The sequence below is a fragment of the Chlorocebus sabaeus genome, chromosome 25, assembly GCF_047675955.1.
Source record: "Chlorocebus sabaeus isolate Y175 chromosome 25, mChlSab1.0.hap1, whole genome shotgun sequence".
NCBI lineage: Eukaryota > Metazoa > Chordata > Mammalia > Primates > Cercopithecidae > Chlorocebus > Chlorocebus sabaeus.
In genome coordinates, this window is record NC_132928.1 from 36,533,706 (window position 1) to 36,555,349 (window position 21,644).

General features: G+C 35.7%; 1 protein-coding gene across 1 annotated transcript in view; it reads right to left on the bottom strand.

The window, feature by feature from the left end:
- CDC73 (cell division cycle 73) overlaps positions 1–21,644 on the bottom strand; it is a 137,859-nt gene that overhangs the window by 109,222 nt on the left and 6,993 nt on the right. Inside the window, exons 3-9 of the mRNA XM_073011655.1 lie at positions 20,768–20,837; positions 15,501–15,563; positions 15,349–15,401; positions 12,775–12,863; positions 8,879–9,095; positions 3,482–3,580; positions 1,018–1,096 (exon numbers count right to left, since the gene is read on the bottom strand). Coding sequence (XP_072867756.1) covers positions 1,018–1,096; positions 3,482–3,580; positions 8,879–9,095; positions 12,775–12,863; positions 15,349–15,401; positions 15,501–15,563; positions 20,768–20,837 — 670 coding nt within the window. The remainder of the gene's footprint in view (positions 1–1,017; positions 1,097–3,481; positions 3,581–8,878; positions 9,096–12,774; positions 12,864–15,348; positions 15,402–15,500; positions 15,564–20,767; positions 20,838–21,644) is intronic.

Sequence of the window (21,644 nt, forward strand, 5' to 3'; positions counted from 1 at the left end):
TTTACCAACCTCTGCTTTATATAATTCATTCCCCAAGAAAAACATTGAATATTATAACGAAAGAATGGACGTAGTCTTTCTGTGGCACATATCCAGTGCATGCTTTTATCAACTAAATGAAGTCAGCACACAAAATACATTGCATCAAGGCAACATATCATTTAAAAAAACCTTAAGATTTCAGATTATGCATAAAAATATCATTAACTTCCAGCTGCTTCTACTTAATATTTTCATGAATCAAGTCATGATGAATGAAGATTCCAAGAGGAAGTTACACTGACATTAGTCTCACCTCACAACTGCAGAAATGGTTCATTATTGCATTAGCCACAATATCACGTAGACCATCACAAAATAAGTCCTCCCATCATTGCTCAAAATCTGTTTCCAAGTTCTCAATGCACATACACATTTATAACTTGAGAAACATGACAACATATAAAATCTCTACTTTATATAAAAACAAAAGCAGTATGAATAACAGCAAACATTTATAGATAATTTACTTACCTATCAGATACTATTCTGGGAACTTAATATTTATTAACCAGTCCAATACTCATAATAACCATAAGAGACAGGTACTATAGTAATATTTTAATTACACACAGGAGAAAACTAAGGCAGAATGTAGTTAAAGTAACATTAAAATTCACATAAAAAGTTAATACGACATAAGCTATCTGGATCCAGAATCCATGCTATTAACCAAGGGCTGGCCAACTTTTTTCTGTAAAGGGTCAAATAATATTTTTAGGCTTTGTAGGCTACACAGTCTCTACTGAAACAATTTTATACTGATGTCACAAAGCCAAAGCAGTCATATATAAAATACATAAATGAATGAGTGTGGCTGTGTCCCAACAAAATGTTATTTAAGAAAACTTGCAGTGGGTAAGATCTGGTCTGTAGACATTATTTTGCCAACCCTTACCCTACCCAAACATCAGCCCATACTGTCTCTCAAGTTCAACACAACCACACTAAGGGGAAGATAAGAATTAAGCAACTTGCCTTCTTTTCCTTTGAATCTTTCCTGATCGTATCTGTTATAGGCAGCTGGGATAGGCTGTTTGGTGCGCAAAGTAGGATCCTGTAAAAAAAATTAATTATGAGTTATTTGTTAGTATTTTTAAACGTCACTTATTTAATGTGCTGGAGTGCAGTAGTGTGACCATGGCTCACTGCAGCCAAGACCTCCTGGGCCCAAGTGATCCTCCCCGCTCAGCCTTCCAAGTAGCTGGCACCACAGGCATGTACCACCACACTCAGCTAATTTTTTTTTTTAAATTTTTTTATAGAGACAAAGTTTCACCATGCTGCTCAAGCTGGTTTTGAATCCCAGTCTCAGGTGATCGACCTCAGTCTCCCAAAGTGCTAGGATTACAGGTATGAGCCACTATACCTGGCTAAAGTATCTTTATGACGTAATACTCTTCCCTCCAATAATAATTGTTTTAACAAAACAAAACAAAAAACCCTTAAATTCAAAGTATATTGAGTTTAGTTTTAGAGACTTTTAGCTGAATTATCCACCAAACTATTAATCCTTAAATAAACATGAAAGCCATGATGATTAATCCATTATAAACAGAGTAAGACTGAAGTAAGAGGTATCTTTTTTAAAATAATTAGAAAAGGCTGTTAGTCTAATGATGCATTATTTAATCACAAATACTTTATCAAAACTCACAATGTTTAACAAACTAAAAACACATATTTAACAATATTCTCAAAGCTACTTGGAAAATTCATGAAGACTGAAATACTTTTCATTTTACTACAATAGGATTCTATATCAAATATTATGCCAAATACACTTATCAATACCTATCAAGAATGATAAATATACGCTTACTTCACACTAGGCATATACTTCTATAGTCAAGGGCCAAACATTAAAACCTTCAAGTATTCTAACGATTATATAAATATACAGAAAGAATATGCAGTCACAAATGGTAGAACTGTTTTAAGGTTTGACATGTTTCCTATCAACTGCTATTCGAAATGTCAACCAATTCATAATTCTAAGTACCCTGTGCTTTGCCATCATAGCTCTTACTTCACTACCTTTAAAAAAAAAAAAACATTTAAGTAAGGAACTGCTGAGGGATCTAGGTTACATGGTCATTATGAGACTCTAACTAAACCCTGATGATCTGAGGTGGAACAGTTTCATTCCAAAACCCTCCCCCAATTCGTGAAAAAACTGTCTTCCATGAAACTGGTCCCTGGTGCCAAAAAGGTTGGGGACTGCTGTATTAGACTACAAGCTCAAAGAAAGTAGGGACTATAATCTTTCTCATTATTGTATCTCAGGATCACTAGCAGACTGTCTAATAGTAGGCACTTAAGTACTTGATGGAGAATCAACTAAAAGTATTTATCTAATTATCAACAAAAATCTACCATCTTTAAAAGTTAAATTCCAACAATTTCATGAGCAAATAAAACTACTACAAAGTAGTTGCAAAGGCTATATTAGTACTCTAATACATTTCAATATGCCTTTTAAAACCTGACATAGTTTTAAAAATATAGAAGATTCTTTGGGAGGCTGAGGCAGGCAGATCACCTGAGATTAGAAGTTCAAGACCAGCCTGGCCAACATGATGAAACCCCATCTCTACTAAAAATACAAAAATTAACCAGGCATGGTGGCATGTGCCTGTAATCCCAGCTACTTGGGAGGCTGAGGCAGAAGAATCACTGGAACCCAGGAGGTGGAGGTTGCAGCGAGCCAAGATCAGGCCAGTGACTCCAGCCTGGGCAACAGAGTGAGACTCTATCTCAAAAAAAAATTTTTTTAAATAAATTTTCTATTTATAGAATCTTCTATTTTCTATTGCAGAAAATAGAAACAATTTCATTTGTGTGTTTTGTTCCTTTGTTGAATCACATGAAAATAGCTGGAAGGATTTTCAACAAAATTAGAGTATGTTTGAATTTAAATACAGGCTGTATGTCATATATGAAATTTACTTTGGGAGGGTCTTAAATGGCATTTCAAAGAGAAGGCAGTCAACTCTCAGAGCAGCTGAAATGGAGGCACAATTAAAGGAAAGCATGGCTGGTGACCAGGAGAAATACATTCACCAAGGTGTAATAGATATAATGTCAAAAAGAACCCCAAACTGGGAGGTAACAGAGATTTATGTTATTAACAATGGTTAGTTCCCAAGCAACAATGAGTAGGCCAGCCAGTTTACCTAAAATAAATAAAGGGTTTTCCTTAATTAACCTTTTTCAGACTCTGACCCAGGTATATTAAGAATTACTGCTCTGGTTAAGAATTACTGCTGAAATAAGTAACTTTTAATGCTGGGAAGGGCTTTCACATCTTTCAGATATTCGGAAGCAGCAAAAGGTTTAGAATCCACTGATTTTAAAATGTGAAGATGTCTTTAATGTTACTACACTGCAATGTAAGTGGCAACTTCATTAAAATTACTGTAAAGCAGTAAAGCATTCTTACCACAGGTGCTGCATTTGGGGCTGGTCGCTGTTCAGGTGCACGCCCTTCTTCTCTGGCTTTTACAGATTGAAGAATTGCAAAAATGTTCTTGGAAAAATTCTAAAATATAAATGGATTTTAATTAAGCCCACTTTAAATATACAATAGTAAATTTACTTAATAAATAATTTAAGACTGTTATCTTACTATCAATTCTTCCCTACTATGTATGTCATAAGGTATCATTATTATACACAAATGTAAAAACCAGCCACTAAGATATTCATCCACAGACTGATTATTGTAAATCCCATGGTATTCATCACTTTCATTTTACTTAAACTGCTACAAATGTATTCATATATTTCATATTCGGCATCTGTTCAAATATAAAACCAGAAAACAAGTAAAAATCTAAATAAGGCCAGGCGCAGTGGCTCACGCCTGTAATCTCAGCACTTTGGGAAGCCAAGGTGGGTGGATCACGAGGTCAGGAGATCAAGGCCATTCTGGCTAACATGGTGAAACTCCGTCTCTACCAAAACTACAAAAAATTAGCCGGGCATGGTGGCAGGCACCTGTAGTCCCAGCTACTCGGGAGGCTGAGGCAGGGGAATGGCGTGAATCTGGGAGGTGGAGCTTGCAGTGAGCCATGATAAAGTTGGAAAGTACAAGTACAAATGCTCTTCGACTTATGATGCAATTACATGCTGATCAAAAGTCAACACAGCTAACTAATCTGACTACTTTTTCCTTCAAGAAACATTCTTCCTTCATGCTACAGATTGAATGTCTCCTCTAAAACTCATGTCGAAATTTTACTCCTTGTAATAGTATTAGGAGGTGGAGACTTTAAGAGGTGATTAGGTAGGTCATAAGGGCTCCACCCTTACGAATGAATTAATGTTGTTTTTGCAAAAGTGGGCTCAGATTCCCGATATAATAAGTTTGGCCCCATTTCTCTCTGTGTCTCATTTGCTTGCTTGCTTGCTTCTGCCTTCTGCCATGAAATGACCCTCACCAGATGCCACTGCTATGCTCTTGGATTTCCCAGCCTACAGAAATGTGAGAAATTTCTTGTCTTCACAAATTACCCAGTCTGTGATATCCACAGCAGCAGAAAACAGACAAAGACACTTGGCCTCTGAGATGCTACTCTCTCTCGGTTTTACCCCTAATGTCTGACAGTTCCTTTGGGGCTCTTCTTATGCCGCCTATCAATCGCTTAACATTTGAAGGAATATGTAGTAAGAATCTACTCTAAGTCAAATACCTTGCTTGGCACTTGGGTACAATCATGATCAAAAAAGACATGGCCACTGCCCTCATGAACCTCAAATACAACATAATTTCTCTTCTTTAAACAAAGCATTCTGTTTCCTTGGCTTGCACCACTCTTCCCACCTTACCCCTTTCACCTCTCTCACTCGTTTTTATTCTTTAGGTGTCACTCCTCTTTACTCTCAATTAAGTTACCTGCCCTTGCTGGGTGTCTGCCCTACAATGTACCTAATAATTACTGCTTATTTAATTTTGACTTCTGCTAAAGAGTGTAACTTCTGTGAGAGCTAAGACCAATGCACCTCCGGTCAGTGCTTAGCACTGGCCTAGTTTGTAGATGTTAAATACTATACAAATAAATATGTATATAAAATGAGAGGCTGCTTGAAATATCACTATTATCACTATATCAGTTGCAGTGCTAACTAATTCCTATAATTCTCTGGAGCAGCAAATATAAGTCTCAGGACCCCTTTGCACTCTTACAAATTATTGAGGACCCCAAAGAGCTTTAAGTTTGTGTGAATTACAGTATCTATTGAATTAAAGATTAAAACTGAAAAAAATTTAAATTCTTTTAAAAATAAGAAGACAAGATTTCATGTAAACATAATAGCATATTTCATGAAAAATCACTTTTCAAAATGCATAAAGGTAATGACAAGAAACAGTGGCAGGTTTTTAATTTTTGCAAATTTCCTTAATCTCTGGCTTAATAGAAGACAGCTATATTCTCAGATAGGCTTCTACATTCAACATTCACTGTGCTCTCTTATTTGGTCAAAGAATACAGAGAAAACGTATCCTTACACAAACAGTTGGAAAAGGGAAGAACATTCTAGTAGTTTTTCAGGTAACTGTGGATAGTCTTCTTTGATATTATACCATAATGCAATAAATGGTTCTTAAAGGTTAATGCAACGTGGAAACCACATCCATAAACTTTGTGTATAGGTACTTTAAAATCCATCAGTCTCTCTTGCACTTTAAATGAACTTTTTACCCATGTATGATTTGTGACAGCATTCACTGGTCATCTGGAAAATATCAGTCACTGAACTATGTACATTTTCCAAATATTAACATGGTTAATTATACAGTATCAACAAACTATACTTGTTAATATTATTTGTAAAAGACTCACTAGAAGACTTTAAGAATTAGAAAATTGCTTGTTTCTTTACTTATGGGTAGAAAAAGGATTAGAAAAGTGTTATGGTGACAGCAGCATAAAGAAACTTCCCAAAATTCTAACTTTCTCATGAAAGCTCTCATTTTATCATTGGCAACAAATACTATCAGTTGCTTTCCTTGAAGGAACATATTTATTTCCTTCACTTTCAAAAAAAAAAATCTGCCAAATAACCAAGTCTGAATAACACTCTAATAAAAAAATGTTGATTCAGTTTATACTTCATATAATGGCACAAGTCTCCTGATGAGAATAACCATCATGTTTGCAGAAGTGCTTTCTACATTCCAATTTCATCACACAAAATATTAAAAAGATATACTTGAGGGTCAAGAGTTAACAAAATTCATAAATTTTAAAAACATCATCAAGGACATTAGTGAGTAAAGAACACAATGGCTACCAGTAAAGTTAAGTGCCATTGCCTTGATTCACACCAAGACCAGCAGTTTTACCAACCATTGATTTTGCGCCATCACTGCAAAGGTCAATACAGTGAAAAATGCACATAAAATCTTAGTCTTACTATAAAAATAGTTGGAAATATATGAAAAGCAAATCTCACTACTTTAAAAATAAAGAGGAATTAATCAATATTATCATCAATCTGCTATGTAGTAGAATTACATTACAGGTGATTAACATCTTCCTTCTAGTAATATCCTTTTATCAGTTTTTCAACGATGAACATATACTAATTTATATAATTTATATATGTTTATATACATTTCTCTTCAGATCGTATAAATCTTTCACCTAATTTATGTAAGTTTAAAAGTATGTTTTCTAAATGGCATTATAAAATCAAGTTGCTTTATTTGGGGTCCTTGAAAAAAATGACAACATATTTATACCTCTCATGAAATCTTTTTTTTTTTTTTTTTTGAGACAGAGTCTTACTCTGTCACCCAAGCTAGAGTGCAATGGCACAATCTCAGCTCATTGTAACTTCCACCTCCCAGGTTCAAGTAATTCTCCTGGCTCAGCCTCCTGGGTAGCTGGGATTACAAGAGCACGCCACCATGCCCAGCTAATTTTTGTGTTTTTAGTAGAGACGGGGTTTCACCATGTTGTCCAGGTTGGAATTGAACTCCTGACCTCAACTGGTCCACCTGCCTTGACTTCCCAAAGTGCTGGGATTATAGGCGTGAACCACCGCACCCAGCCTCTCATGAATCTTCAACCTAACTTTTGTTCCTGAAACTCAAAAAATAAGAAAGCCCTGATAACTAGTAATAATGAAGGTCTATCTAAAATCCACAAGGCTTTAAGTATCTAGAGTAATTTTTTTATTCTCACCTGCCTAAGAGTATTTTTAAAGTGTACCTGATAAAACCAATACACAGACTATCAAAGTATTTTTTTAAATGCTAATAATACTCATTTAAGCAAGCCTAGCTACAATTCTTCTATTAACTTACTTTTTAAAAGATATAGTGGTACTAACAATATTAAATCAGTAAGTTTAGAAATGATGGTACAATCCTGCCACCTAGAGCTCAAAGAAAATTGTTCACCTCAATTACTTGAAAAAGTAATGTCTGGTCTAAAAGTTAGGGAGGGTGTATCACCTGTTTTTATTCCTCTCTATGAATTTGAGATTTTTTGATTTGAATGAACACTGGTGGATCAACATAAGTCACAATATTACTCAAGTATTAGCCATACTAGACAGTGAAAATCAGTATCAACAAACATTTTATTGTAAAGAGCAAAAATGGAAGTTCACTCACATCCTCAGATTTCTCTACAATTCTAAGCTCTGGAGAATGATTCCTAATCTTAACCTTAGGTACTTTGTAAAACAAGTCAAAGTACAAAAGAAAAAGAAATGATTATTTTCTTCATATACTCTTTTCATAACTTTACTTCCACTAAAATAGCAATGTAAATTGAAGGCTAAAATCCCAAAATTCTACAACCAAAACCAATTTGCCTAAAACAGTGTTAAATTTCAGTTTCACAAGTAACCTTGCACACTTCAACATTCTTACTAGATCATCACTATTAACAAGTGTGCATCAGTGGAGAAAACATTTAAGAGAAAATTGAGGCACTGAAGAGGAAAAGACAAATGAAAGTAAGTACATAAATCAGGGTAAATGCATCCTCTTTTTGGAGATCTATGAAAATACTGGACATTCAAGTATTTCAGATTTTTATCTTTCAAAATATAAAGTGCATATCTCCTTTAACCAGCAATTTGTTTCCAAGAATTAATCCTTTGTCTATATACACATAAATACACAAAGGTATATGTACAACAATGTTTTCTAATGCATTATTCATAACGGTGAAAAGGAAGCAAGGGAAGGAGGAAGAGAGGGAAACAGGAGGAGAAAGAGAGGAAGGCAGAGGAAGGTAGAGAGAAGAAAGGAAGGCCAGAGAAAGGGAGAAAAATCGCACACTCTTTGGAGCAAAAACAAAAGAAAACAATTTCCACTAATAGGGAACAAATGAAAAAACTGCTATACCCACACAACAGAATATAGTGTGTAAAATATACTCAATAAATGTTTGCTACAGATTTCCATAAGTTCTCTACTATGTGGGAAAAAAATAATGATGGCATTAATAACCAGAGAACTTGTCATCAATATTAATCCTTGTTTATTAGGTTTAAGCAAAAATGACTCAACAGGAAAACTGGACTATCCTTTGATTTGCAAATCATGTGTGAAGGAGCTTGCATTTTGATTCCTACTTTTTCATCAGCATCTCTGATGAATAACAACCATATTCAAGAATGGAATGGTAAAAATGACCATCTGGAAATCTCCATTATTACTGAGCTTTCAAAGAGATAAAACTTGAAACTTCCACCTAAAAGCAAACTTTAACCAATTCTATAACCACAGATTAAACACACACACACACACACACTCACTCACTCTCTCTCTCTCTCTCTCTCTCTCACACACCAATGAATGAGTAAAATAAATTACCTTTCCTGTGCTTTGTAAGATGGTGGTTCGTGTCCTCCATACTCTCTCTCTGCTGACAATATCTCGGGTCACATCTACCTCAGCATCCACAAAACTCCTCTGTTTAAGGGCAGTTATGTCATCATCTAGATCAGTCTTGATAGTAGACCTTTTCTTAGCCATAATTTTGGCTTTGATTGCAGCAATTTTTTCCACTGACATAGCTTCAGACAAAGACCTAAAAGCAATTTCTTTTTTAAATTTTCACAGCAAGGATTCCTGGAGTGTATCATAAATATATTTTGTTACATTTATAAATTTCTGGTAAAAACACTTTAATGGCAATAATTAAGGTGTTCTTATCTGTAAGACTGACTTGCTATTCTGCAATTACATAAAATTTTTATAAAGAATTTATGTCAAGATATTACTCTAAGAGCAAATTAGTAATTTCTTAGAAGTATCAATGCAACAAAATTCTTGATGGTTTTTCATCTCTTCCTCGCAAAAATGCAAGACTCATTAATACAGGTGCTTTTCTTTATATTTTTTCTGTCTACAGAAATTACACACACACACACACAGAGGCTACTTTGGAAGGGGGTAAAAAATCCATCCTACAGAAAGTTCAAAGCCTAGGTTTTCCTTGAAATTTATTTCAAGGTCTCAAACTTGTATGCCATAGTGCAGAACATAATTAAGTGACAGGCTTTTATGTCACCAAAAACATACTCCTTTAATCTCTGGAAGATAAAACCGTATTTTATACAGTTTCCTTTTTCTTCCCTTTCCTTCATTTTCAAATAGGCAAAATAGTAAAAAGAGACTACATTTGCAGAAATATAAAAAAAGACTTAACACTGAAAGTATACATGTCATAAAACGATAATCTTAAGCAAAGTGTCTTTTATCATGTAAAATGAGAAAAAGAATTAAAAAGTGTTTGGGTACCTTAATAACACTAGACAAAAATAATACTTTAGTCACAAGATGAAAATCTTGAATTATGTTTACACAAAATCTAGAAAAAGGATGAAAATTCCTGCAGGTTTAAATACAGCAGTATTATATAGTATTCTAATTTTATTTAGATTAGGTATGAAGGTACTTTATAGTAGTGCTCATATGCACCTGGCATTTGATGCATTTTGTGTAATACTGTGCAGATTTCCCTTAAAATCTAAAGCACACCAGCATACCTTAAGCCAAATTCAAATACAGTACTCCTCTGTTTGGCTTTCCACAGTTTCAGTTACCCGCTATCAACCACAGTCCAAAATATTAAATGGAAAATTCCAGAAAGAAATAATTCATAAGTTTTAAACTATGTACCATGCTCAGTAGCCTGTTGAAATCTTGTACTGTCCTGCCTGGGACACTTGCCTGGGATATCTGGACACGAATGATCCTTTTGTCCAATGTATGGATACTGTACACACTACCTGCCCAGTAGTCGCTTAATAGCCATCTTGGTTATCAGATTGACGATGGCAGCATCAAAGTACTTATGTTCAAGTAGCCCTTATTTTACCTAATAATGGCCCCAAAACACAAGAGTAGTGACTAGTGACGCTAGCAATTCGCATATGCCACTCCCAAAGTGCTTCCCTTAAATGACAAGGTGACCTTGGGATTCCTTGGCTGGAGTTCAGGATTATCCGAGGTTTCAGGCACCCACTGGAGGTCTTGGAACATATCCCCGGAAGACGGCTGGGTGACTACTGTACTTCTCCAAACTATAATCAAGCCTCCAATGGACTTTGAAACATAGAACTTCTACTTATAGCCAAGATGAAGTACCAGAGACTAGACTAACCCTCCAGCCTTTAAATAACCAGTCAAAATAACATAAAACAACGGTTTACTAGATGCTAGATATCAAGCAATGAAGGACAGTAATTCCCTAACAAATGAGAAACAAACAAGGTAAGCCCTATGACTGCCTCAGCTTATTGCCTTGTAAGTTTCCAAGACATGGCCTTGGCAGGAGAACCCATAGAGAACTGAGCGGATTCTCAGATAAGAAGAAATGGAGCTGGGATTACAGCAAGACCAAGATAGTTAGAATTCATAGGTCAGAACACCTGAGAAGTGTATAGAAGGTCCCCCTGACATACCCCAGCAGAATTCTGACTAACACAAATATGAAGAAACTAAGGCTGAATAAAGAACCACCCAAGTGGATTAGACAGAATAATGCCTAGTGGTCACACAAGGTGAAGAATTGTGCCTGTTCCACTAGCCAGAATGAAACCTCATGTTCATGAGGTATTACGTACTCAGAATGGTCTTGCCTCAGTGGGTGGGGAATAATTACCCTAGCAGACTAATGTTCAGATAAATTAAAATCAAGACCCAAAACTGTTTCCAAGAGATTTAACTGTGTCCCCAAAAAAGCTAAAGATGATGTGGGGAAATATAACAGTATCTAGCACTCAATGAGGTAAAAAGTATACACAATGTTTGGTGTGCAATCAAAGATCACATGATATGTAATAAAGCAGGAAAATGTAATAAAGCAGACATGTAATAAAGCAGAATGAAGAGAAATATCAATTAATCTCAAGGCACGAAAATAATTACAAGAACTATGTTCTATATTTCAACAAGCTGAATGAAAAGATGAAGTAGGTATGTTTTTTAAAAAACAGCAAAACATACAAAAATTAGCTGGGTGTGGTGGCATATGCCTGTAATCCCAGCCACTCGGGAGGCTGAGGCAGGAGAATCGCTTGAACCCGGGAGGCGGAAGTTGCAGTGAGCCGAGATCACGCCATTGCACTCCAGCCTGGGTCACAAGAGCCGAACTCCATCTCAAAAAAAAAAGAGCAAAACAAACTTGAGATGAAAACTACAACGTTGGAGACTAAACATGCATGGGATTACAGAAAAAAAAAATTAAGTTGAAAACACAACAGAAACTCCCCAAAAAGAACTCAAAAAAGACTATAACAGACAGAAAATGAATTCAAAAAAAGAAAAGAACGTAAGTGAACTGTCAAAGAAAAAAATATTAAAGTTCACCCAGGCGCAGTGGCTCACGCCTGTAATCCCAGCACTTTGGGAGGCCAAGGCGGGTGGATCACGAGTTCAGGAGTTTGAGACCAGCCTGGCCAACATGGTGAAAACATCGTCTCTACTAATAAAGTTGCTGGGCATTGTGGCAGGCATCTGTAATCCCAGCTACTCGGGAGGCTGAGGCAGGAGAATCGCTTGAAACCAGAAGGCGAAGGTTGCAGTGAGTCAATATCGCACCACTGCACTCTAGCCTGGGCGAAAGAGCGAAAATCTGCCGCCAAAAAAAAAAAACAAAAAACAAAACTTAAAGTTCAATACAACAGAAACGATCCAAAAATAATTCAAAAAAGAATATAAACAGACAGAAAAGAATCCAAAAAAAGAAAAAAACATAAGTGAGCTGTCAAACAACTTCAAGTAGAGTTTGAGTAGTCAGAATCCAGAAAAATGAAAACATTTTTAAAAAGTGAAGAAACTATGCCCATCCATTTATGTACTGTCTATGGCTGCTTTCCCTACACCACATAAGCTCAGTAGTTTCAAGAGACCATATTACCTTCAAAGCTAAAAATATTTAACATGTGGCACTTTCCAGAAAAAGTTTGCTGACCTCTGGTGTACATTATCAATAAGAGATAACATAAAATGAATTTCTCAGCTTATAAAGCAATTTTTAAAAAAAAAGACCAACATGGTAATAGAATCAAGAAGACTTTTCAAAAAGCATGATAAACACATTAACTTCCAATCCCCACACATACTCTTATGAACTAAGAGCATAGAGGCATACAATGAATTCAAGTGGTAAACATAAATGTGGAGAGCATTTTAATATTCCTTTTCCTTATACCTTTACATATATCTAAACTACCTACTTTCTACTTAAAAACAATTCTTACCTAATCTGTTCGGTCTGTACAATCCCTTCTTTGTGACCCTCCAAACGGGCAGCCAATCTCTCTTTATCAAGGCGCACACACTCTTCATCCTGGAAATAACCACTGGTTAATGCATTTTAAATTTTTATTTAACTTTTGAGAAGAAAAAACACTACATATAACTTTTCCTTACCAAATTTCCTACCTCTACAATTCTAGGTATCAGTGTCTTTAGGCCAACTTCAAAACTAAAACTTTTAGCTACATAAAGATAGTAACAATAAATATACGTTGAATCTTAAGACTGGAATCATCTAATAGCTTAAGAAAAACTTGCTTAGCCACTTTTTTCTTTATGATTAAGTGTTCTTCCCATATCATAGCTAATTTTCTTCAGAAAGACACAACAAATAAATTCATCTTTTTGAGAAAGTTAATAACCAAATGTTATGACAAGCCTTCACCAAAGTCAAAAATTTCATTTTGGCATCTCCATTTTTTTTTCCTCTGTTGCTACAGGTCCTGAATCCATTAGCACTAATCAAAATGCTTTAAAGGAAAACCTTAAAGATTTTCAAAGGATGATCCTTAGAACGTTAGAAACTTCCAACTAAATGCCTCATGGGCCACTTCAAGATCTTGTCTGAAATTCAACCCTGGTAGCTCAGCTTTTATCTAATTCACATATTATGATGTCAAGTAAAATTTAGTCTGAAAAGCAACTGGTTAAAAACAAAACAAAATCTGGTAACCCTGATCTAGTTTAATGTTCACATTCAACAAATAACAAAACTGAGGACCAGAGTCAATGACTATGACTAACAGAATACAAAACTGTATAAAAAGCATCAGCATACTCCAGAGATCCAAAAAGGTGTTGGGCTCCAATTCATGTCCTATTATGAATCTACCATGTAAAAATCTTAAAATGAATACATCGGCTGAAATAAATGCAAAAATATTTTGGCAAATGCATCCAACTTTTTCCACACGCAATAAAGATATAGCCCAGATTACTCCAATTCCTCACAAAACTACTAATTTTAAAGACAACTGCGGCCTAGATTTTTATCAAATCAGAAACTCTGCCCTCAGTTTCTCTTTCCTAGTACAGTTCCTTACAGGTCCTCAAAAGACATACACTGAACTGAAAACAAATGCTGAAAACCGTAGCTGTTTATGTAACACATTTCAACCCTACAAATGATTTGAAAAAAAAAATGTATTATGCCATTTTCTGCTGATTTTTTAAGTTACCGGAATCCCAGGAAACTAGGACTTCTGCCACGTTGAATTTTTTCAAACAGACTGTGGTGTTCAGTTTGTTTCAAATAAATGGCATCCCTTGAGCTGGGTGCAGTGGCTCACGGCAGTAATCCCAGCACTTTGGGAGGCCGAGGTGGGCAGATTGCTTGAGGCCAGGAATTTGAGATCAAATAAATGGTATCCCTAAATTCATACACACTTTTTAACCACAGGTCACAATCTCCTTTCATATAAGGGAAAATATTCAGTTTTACTACCACAAAATTTATACCCAGTATAGTGGAATGCCTAGAAACCAGACTGCCAAGGTTCCAACTGGTTCTTCAAACCTCAGCAATTCACTTACTCTGTCTGAGCCTATTTGCTCATAGATGACATGCATGGTTCTACCAACTTAATGAGTTCCAGGAGTACTATGCATATCATCTATGAGCAAATAAGATTACATGAGTTAATACATATAAAGTACTTAGAATAACACATAGCATAGAGCAGTAACAATGAATCAATTATCATTCTCTTAAAAAATATCAGATCCATGTCTCAGAATATCCTTAATTAAAATTACATTAAAGTAGTAGGTACTTCGTGTTCGCAGCTCTGAGCAGTAAAGCAAGCACCCATAACACATTGTTTCAAAGGTAGGCAAACTACATCCCAAAGACCAAGTCTTGCCCGCCATCTGTTTTCTGAAGTTTTTTATAGAAACATAGCCACATCTGTTCATTTATGTATTGTCTATGAGTGCTTTCACACTACAATATTAAATAGTTGCAACATAAACTATATGGCCCATAAAGCTTAAAATATTTACTATCTGGCCTTTCATAAAGAAAGTCTCTATTTTAAAAACCCTGTCTCTATTTGGAAAAAAAAAAAAATTAGCCAGGCATGGTGGCAGGCACCTGCATTCCCAACTACTCGGAGGCTGAGGTGGGGGGGGATCACTCGAGCCCCGGAGGTTGAGGCTACAGTAAGCTATGATTACACCACTGGACTCCAGCCCGGGTGACAGAGAAAGATTTTGCCTTAAAAAAAAAAAAAAAAAAAAAAAAGAAAGGAAAAAGAATTCTGACCCTTGAGCCAATGTTCTTCAATAAGAATATAAAAGCAAAGAAAATAAAATGATTTGTCCATCACATAGCTTGCATGTGTGAAAGCTTAAAACTATAGCTTGAGTTACTTATTAATCAATTGTTCTTCCTACCACAAAAATTTTTCCCAGAAAAACAGCTTCTCAAGTTACTGCAATCAAAGAACCTTTGTTACTACAGAATCCCAATTTCAATAAGAATATAAATAAAATTGTTTAAAATAAAGTTTCTTTACCTCAATTCGTGGTTTCTTTGCTTCTGCTAAAACTTCATCTGCAGCTCGTTTGACTATAAAAGAAAGAGAATTTATTTATTATTAATAATAAATAAATGTGTAGTTTGGAATAGGTTTCTGAAAGTTCAATATAAACATGCAACAAGACATACCTTGAGTAGATCGCTGAAGACCTATTTCTAAGGGAGCGCTTCTGTCTATACTTGCCGATGTTGCTGAAGATATAAAAAGATTCATGTAAGGATTACTATTTCAACATATATATTGGGTATTATTACAAGTGAAAGGCTTTAAGTTTTTCATATACTTCTATATGGTGATTTTCTCTCAGTAAAAAGTTCAGTTTTAAAACAGCTCTGCAAAAACATTTTATTAAAAGACTAATCTATACTACAAAGTCTCTAAGAGGACAAACTATTTTTAACAATTCAGCTTACAAATTACTGAGATGATCTGACTGAAATTAGTTGCTTCAAAGTATATGCTCCAACATCATAACATTGATACCTAAAAAGGTATCTCTAAACATAAATAAGTACATACATAAACATATATACACAAACATATATATGGGCAAGATTTTCTTAAAGTTAGCATTCACCCTAAACATGCAATTTTCATTTATTCACAACTGGTAAAAACTAAATTACTTTTAAAATTAAATTAATTTTTGAATGGCTCAACAAAAAGGGGTATACCTGTCCCTATTCACCTAGTTCCCACCACCCTATGCAGCCAACTAGTCTCTTACATATCCTTCTAGAATTTCTTTCTGTAGATAGAATACAAAATTATTTTTACCCTTTTTAATACAAAAGGTGACATACTAAACATACTGCTCTGAACCCTGTTTTCTTTTTTACCTAACAACTTATCTCCCATATCCCTCTATATCAGTAAGTAGAGCATTTTCTTAACTTTTTCTTGCGATGGAGTCTCGCTCTGACACCCAGGCTGGAGTGCAGTGGCGATCTCGGCTCATTGCAAGCTCCGCCTCCCACGTTCACGCCATTCTCCTGCCTCAGCCTCCAGAGTAGCTGGGACTACAGGCACATGCCACCGCGCCCGGCTAATTTTTTGGTATTTTTAGTAAAGACGGGGTTGCACCGTGTTAGCCAGAATGGTCTCCATCTCCTGACCCTGTGATCCACCCACCTCGGCCTCCCCAAGTGCTGGGATTACAGGCGTGAGCCACTGCGTCAGGCCCTCCTTAACTCTTTTTTTATAGTTACTGAGTACTCTACTGTATGGCCTAACTACAATTTATTTAACTAGGTCCCTGTTGACGAGCTGTTCAATTTTAGTCTTCTGTCATTACAAACAATGGCACAATAATATATTAATACAAAGTCATGTCATATATTTTCATAAATATATAAATGTACATATATATACACATATATATACACGTGTGTATATATATACACACACACACACATATATATAATGGCAAGATTTTTTTAAAGTTAGCATGCACCAGCAGGGCATGGTGGCTCACGCCTGTAATCTCAGCACTTTGGGAGGCTGAGGCAGGTGGATCACGAGGTCAGGAGATCGAGACCATCCTGGCTAACACCGTAAAATCCTGTCTCTACTAAAAAAATACAAAAAATTAGCTGGGTGTGGCGGTGGGCGCCTGTAGTCCCAGCTACTTGGGAGGCTGAGGCAGGAGAATGGCATGAACCTGGGAGGCAGAGCTTGCAGTGAGCTGAGAATGCGCCACTGCACTCCAGCCTGGGCAACAGAGCGAGACTCCGTCCCAAAAAAAATAAAAAATAAAAAAAAATAAAATAAAGTTAGCATTCGCCCTACACGTGTAATTTTTAGTTATTCACAACTGGTAAAAAAAAAAAAAAAAAAAAAGCTAAACAAAATACACCTCTAGGATAAAGTTCCAGACACAGGATTTATTTCTATGTTAAATTTGTAATGTTAGACTGCTGCCAATTCTTCAGTGGGAGTGTAGGGGTATACTGACTAACATTATAACCAACAATATAGTAGAATATCTGTTTTCTCACTGCTCCACCAGACCACATTATCAAATTTATAGATTTTTGTCTATCAGTTAAAAAAAAAAAATCCTATCTCTGTATAGTTTAAATTTGCAATTCTCTTACTATAAATGAAATTAAGCATTTTTCATGATTTTATCACCTTTTCTGTGAATTTATGACATAATCCATAGAGTGGTTTTTTATGCATAAAGTTCTAAGACCCTTCATATATTAGTGAGATTAGCCCTTTATCTGTGATGAGTTGAAATATTAATATATTTTCCCAGTTTGTCATGTCTTTTTTTTATAGTACAGAACTTTACTACTTTTATCAGCTTGTAACTGAATAACCCCACCTTTCTCCCATTGATCTGACATGTCTCTTTACTAACATGTTAAATTCACATACAGATTTCTCACCTAACAGATAAAGTTGTTTTATTAGTGTATCTATTCATTTAGGTTTTTTTTTAATTATCACGGTTTTAAGTTCTCTAGAATGACTGGCCTTTTCTCAATGCTCTTCTACAAATTTTTAGGATGCTTACTTTTGCCAATGAACTTTAGAATTACCTTGTCTAGTTCTACTCCTATCTCAAGAAAAACCAGAGATTCTTACTGAGACCATGTTAAATGTATAAATTAAGAACTAACGTCTTTACCTGTTAGTCTTCCTAAGAATACAGTCTTAATATTTGCTCAACCTTTTCATTAAACTACTAAATTAACAGTCGTTAAAAAGTAGCAAAGCAATATGCTTAGTGACTAAATTTGTCCTATAGAAACTACAGGAAATGACATAGATGGATACAGGGCAACTCTACTTTTCATTTTAAAAAGAAAAACCATTTGCTCTGAAGCGCTTCCCCAAAACTAGCCTATTTATCAGGCTCGCCTGTGACGCTTAAGAATAGAGAATCTTAGACTTTATACCACATCTTCTGAGGCCAAAAACAAACAAACACACACACACGATTTTCAAACCATATGATTCTCATCATTTAAAAAGTTAGAGAAACATTGCTCCAAAGAATCAAATTTGATTTGATTTAAAAAAAAAAAAAAAAAATGGCTGGGCGCAGTGGCTCATGCTTGCAATCTCAACACTTTGGGAGGCCAAGGAAGGAGGACTGCTTGAGTCCAAGAGTTCAAGACCAGCCTGAACAATGTAGTGAGACCCCATCTCTGAAAGAAAAATAAAAATAAAAAAGTTTCTTCTATCCTTCCCAACTCTATCCTCTTCACAGAATTGAGACTCCCTCTTCAATACTGCTGGGTTCTAAACTTTTGTGTTTGTCTCCCTTGCATGACAGTAAGCATGTTTACATGTTTAAGACAGGGATTTGGCATTTTGCACAATGTATAATGCCTTTAAGAATAAGCATGTAATAAGTCCTTATTGAATGAGGATAGCATAGGAAGAAAGCATTCCTAACGATGATCTTTCCATTATACACAGGATTCTCTGTGGAAATCAATCTTACTGCTTAAAGCCATGCACGACAAGACAGGTATTAATGATACTTAAAGGTACTACACTCCACACTCGGCAAAGTAAGACCCAATAGTTCTATTATACCAACGTATTTGTACTCTGTAAGAGAGTAAATTAATAATTATTCAATTACTAAGAACCTACCATGCACCACTGTTCTAAATGCTGGGTATTTAACAAGACAAATGACTGCCTGTCCCCTTAGAATTTACCTTCTAATAGGAAAGACAGACACTATGTACATAAACAGACATATAATTTCAGGTCCATGTACCAGATTTGATGAAAAATAAATCAGGATGGCACTACATAAAAACCACAGAAGAGATAAAGAGATACTATATTTTTTAGTAGTCAGAGAAGTCTTCTCTGATGGAACAACATTTGGAAAAACACTTGAGCACAGATCTAAAAGAAATAGTAAGGAAGTGAACCATGTGATAATGCAGAGAACAAGAACTCAAGACAGAAGAGAAAGTGCAAAGGCGCTAAGATTGGCATAGCTAAAAGATAAAAAAGAGTGACTGTTATGAGCAAAGGAAGACTGGTAGAAGATGAAGTCACAGTGATTTAGGCAGAGGCAAAATCACTGCCAGGGTAACAAGTATGAGTTTTATTCTAAGAGTGATGGGAAGCCACAGGTGAGTGACACAATCAAGTTTATATACTTTTTCAAAAGCAGGACACTCTTTACTGCTAAGACTACACTATAGGGAAAAAAGAGTGGGGACCTGTGAGGAAGCTATACAATAATCTAAAAAGGAAGGATGAAATAGGGTGGGTAGAATGGTAAGAAACTGTCATACTTTTAAAGAGAGAAAAAAACAACTTGCTGATAGAATGGAAGTGAGATGTGACAAAGATTTCACCAGAGTTCTGGCCTAAGCAACTGCAGGAAGAGGGTACCACTACCCCTTACTAAAGTGGGAACACTGAGGAAAGAGCAAGACTTGTTTTTGTTCTGTGTGAGGGCAGAAGGGAAAGAGGGAATCAGGCATTCCAGTTTCAATATGTTAAATTGCAGATGCCTATTCAACAACCAAGGAAACATGTTCACAGTAAATTTATAAATCTAGTGCCCTGGAAGAAGTCAATGCTGAAAAAACCTTGGAATTTTATCAGCTTATATATGATATCTAAGGCATAAAACAGAAAGAGATCACCTAGAGAATAAGGGTAAAAGAAAAGAGAAAAAAAAGATCAAGTCTTGGAAACTTCAAGAATTAGAGGTCAGGTACAGAGGTAACCAAAATAAACTGAGAGGGGAACAATGACTAGAAAGAGAACCAAGAGTCTGGTGTTCCAAATGCCAAATGAAGAAAGGCTTGCAAAAATGAGTGGTCAACAGTATCAAATGCTGTTGAGAGGTCAAGTATGGTACAAGAGACCAAAGGATGTAGCAATTCTTAAATCAGTGTTGACCTTACAAGGAGTGATTTTAGTGGGATGGTAAGGATGAAGGCCAGACTAGAGTGGCTTCAAGAAAGAAACAAAAGTTAAGCAGAAGCAGTGATATCACACGACCCCTTGCAAAGAATTTTACCGTATCAGGGAGAAGATAAACGAAGCAGTAAACAGTAGGAATATGGGATCAAAAACATTTTTAAACATGAAATCTTACTGTAGGTATTCTAAAAGGGAATGATCTAGAAAAAGTAGAAAACTGATGATGTAAGAGAGAAACAACTTACGAAGACAAAGTCTTTGAGACTGTGAAAGGAGATGGAATCCACACACAAGGAAGGGGTGACTGGCCTTAAGAGCAAAGACAGTGCATTCACTGTATAAAAAAGAGCACATGGACAAAAATGAAGGTAGGTTAATTTTTTAGTGGAAATACAAATTCTCTTCACACTAATCATTATTTCATAGGGGAAAAAAGAAATAATGTCTGTTTAAGAGTGGGAACAATTTAAAAAGTACTCACACGCTTCACCATTGAGATATCCAAGTAGATCTTTTCGATCAGGTCTTCTAACCACAGGAATATTTTCAGTCTAAAGCCAAAATTTTAAATGAGATATGAAATGAATAATAATGATACACAACTTAATAAATACTAACACGTAATGTCTGAATTTTATTCCAACATATCTTGATAAAATATATTTTAAATCACATTTGTAAAAAATGACTAGGCTAAAAGAACCTAATAAAAATCCTGAAAATTTATTAAACATGTTACTTTTAATAATTTTCTTACAACTTGATAAATATCAACATGCAATGTCTGAATTTTATTTCAACATATCTTGATAAAATATATTTTAAATCACATTTGTAAAAAATGACTAGGCTAAAAGAACCTAATAAGAATCCTGAAAATTTATTAAACATGTTACTTTTAATAATTTTCTTGGCTGGATGCAGTGGCTCACACCTGTAATCCCAGCACTGTGGGAGGCAGAGGCAGGCGGATCACTTTAGGTCAAGAGCTCGAGACCAGCCTGGCCAACATGGTGAAACACCATCTCTACTAAAAATACAAAAATTAGGCCAGGCGCAGAGGCTCACGCCTGTAATTCCAGCACTTTGGGAGGTCGAGGCGAGTGGAAAAACGAGGCGAGGAGTTCAAGCCCAGCCTGAGTAAGATGGTAAAACCCCATCTCTACTAAAACTACAAAAATTAGCCAGGCATGGTGGCGGGCACCTGTAGTCCCAGCTATTCAGGAGGCTGAGGCAGGAGAATCGCTTGAATCTGGGCAGCGGAGGTTGCAGTGAGCTGAGATCATGCCACTGTACTCCAGTCTGGGTGACAGAGTGAAACACTGTCTCAAAAAAAAAAACAAAAAAAAACACAAAAA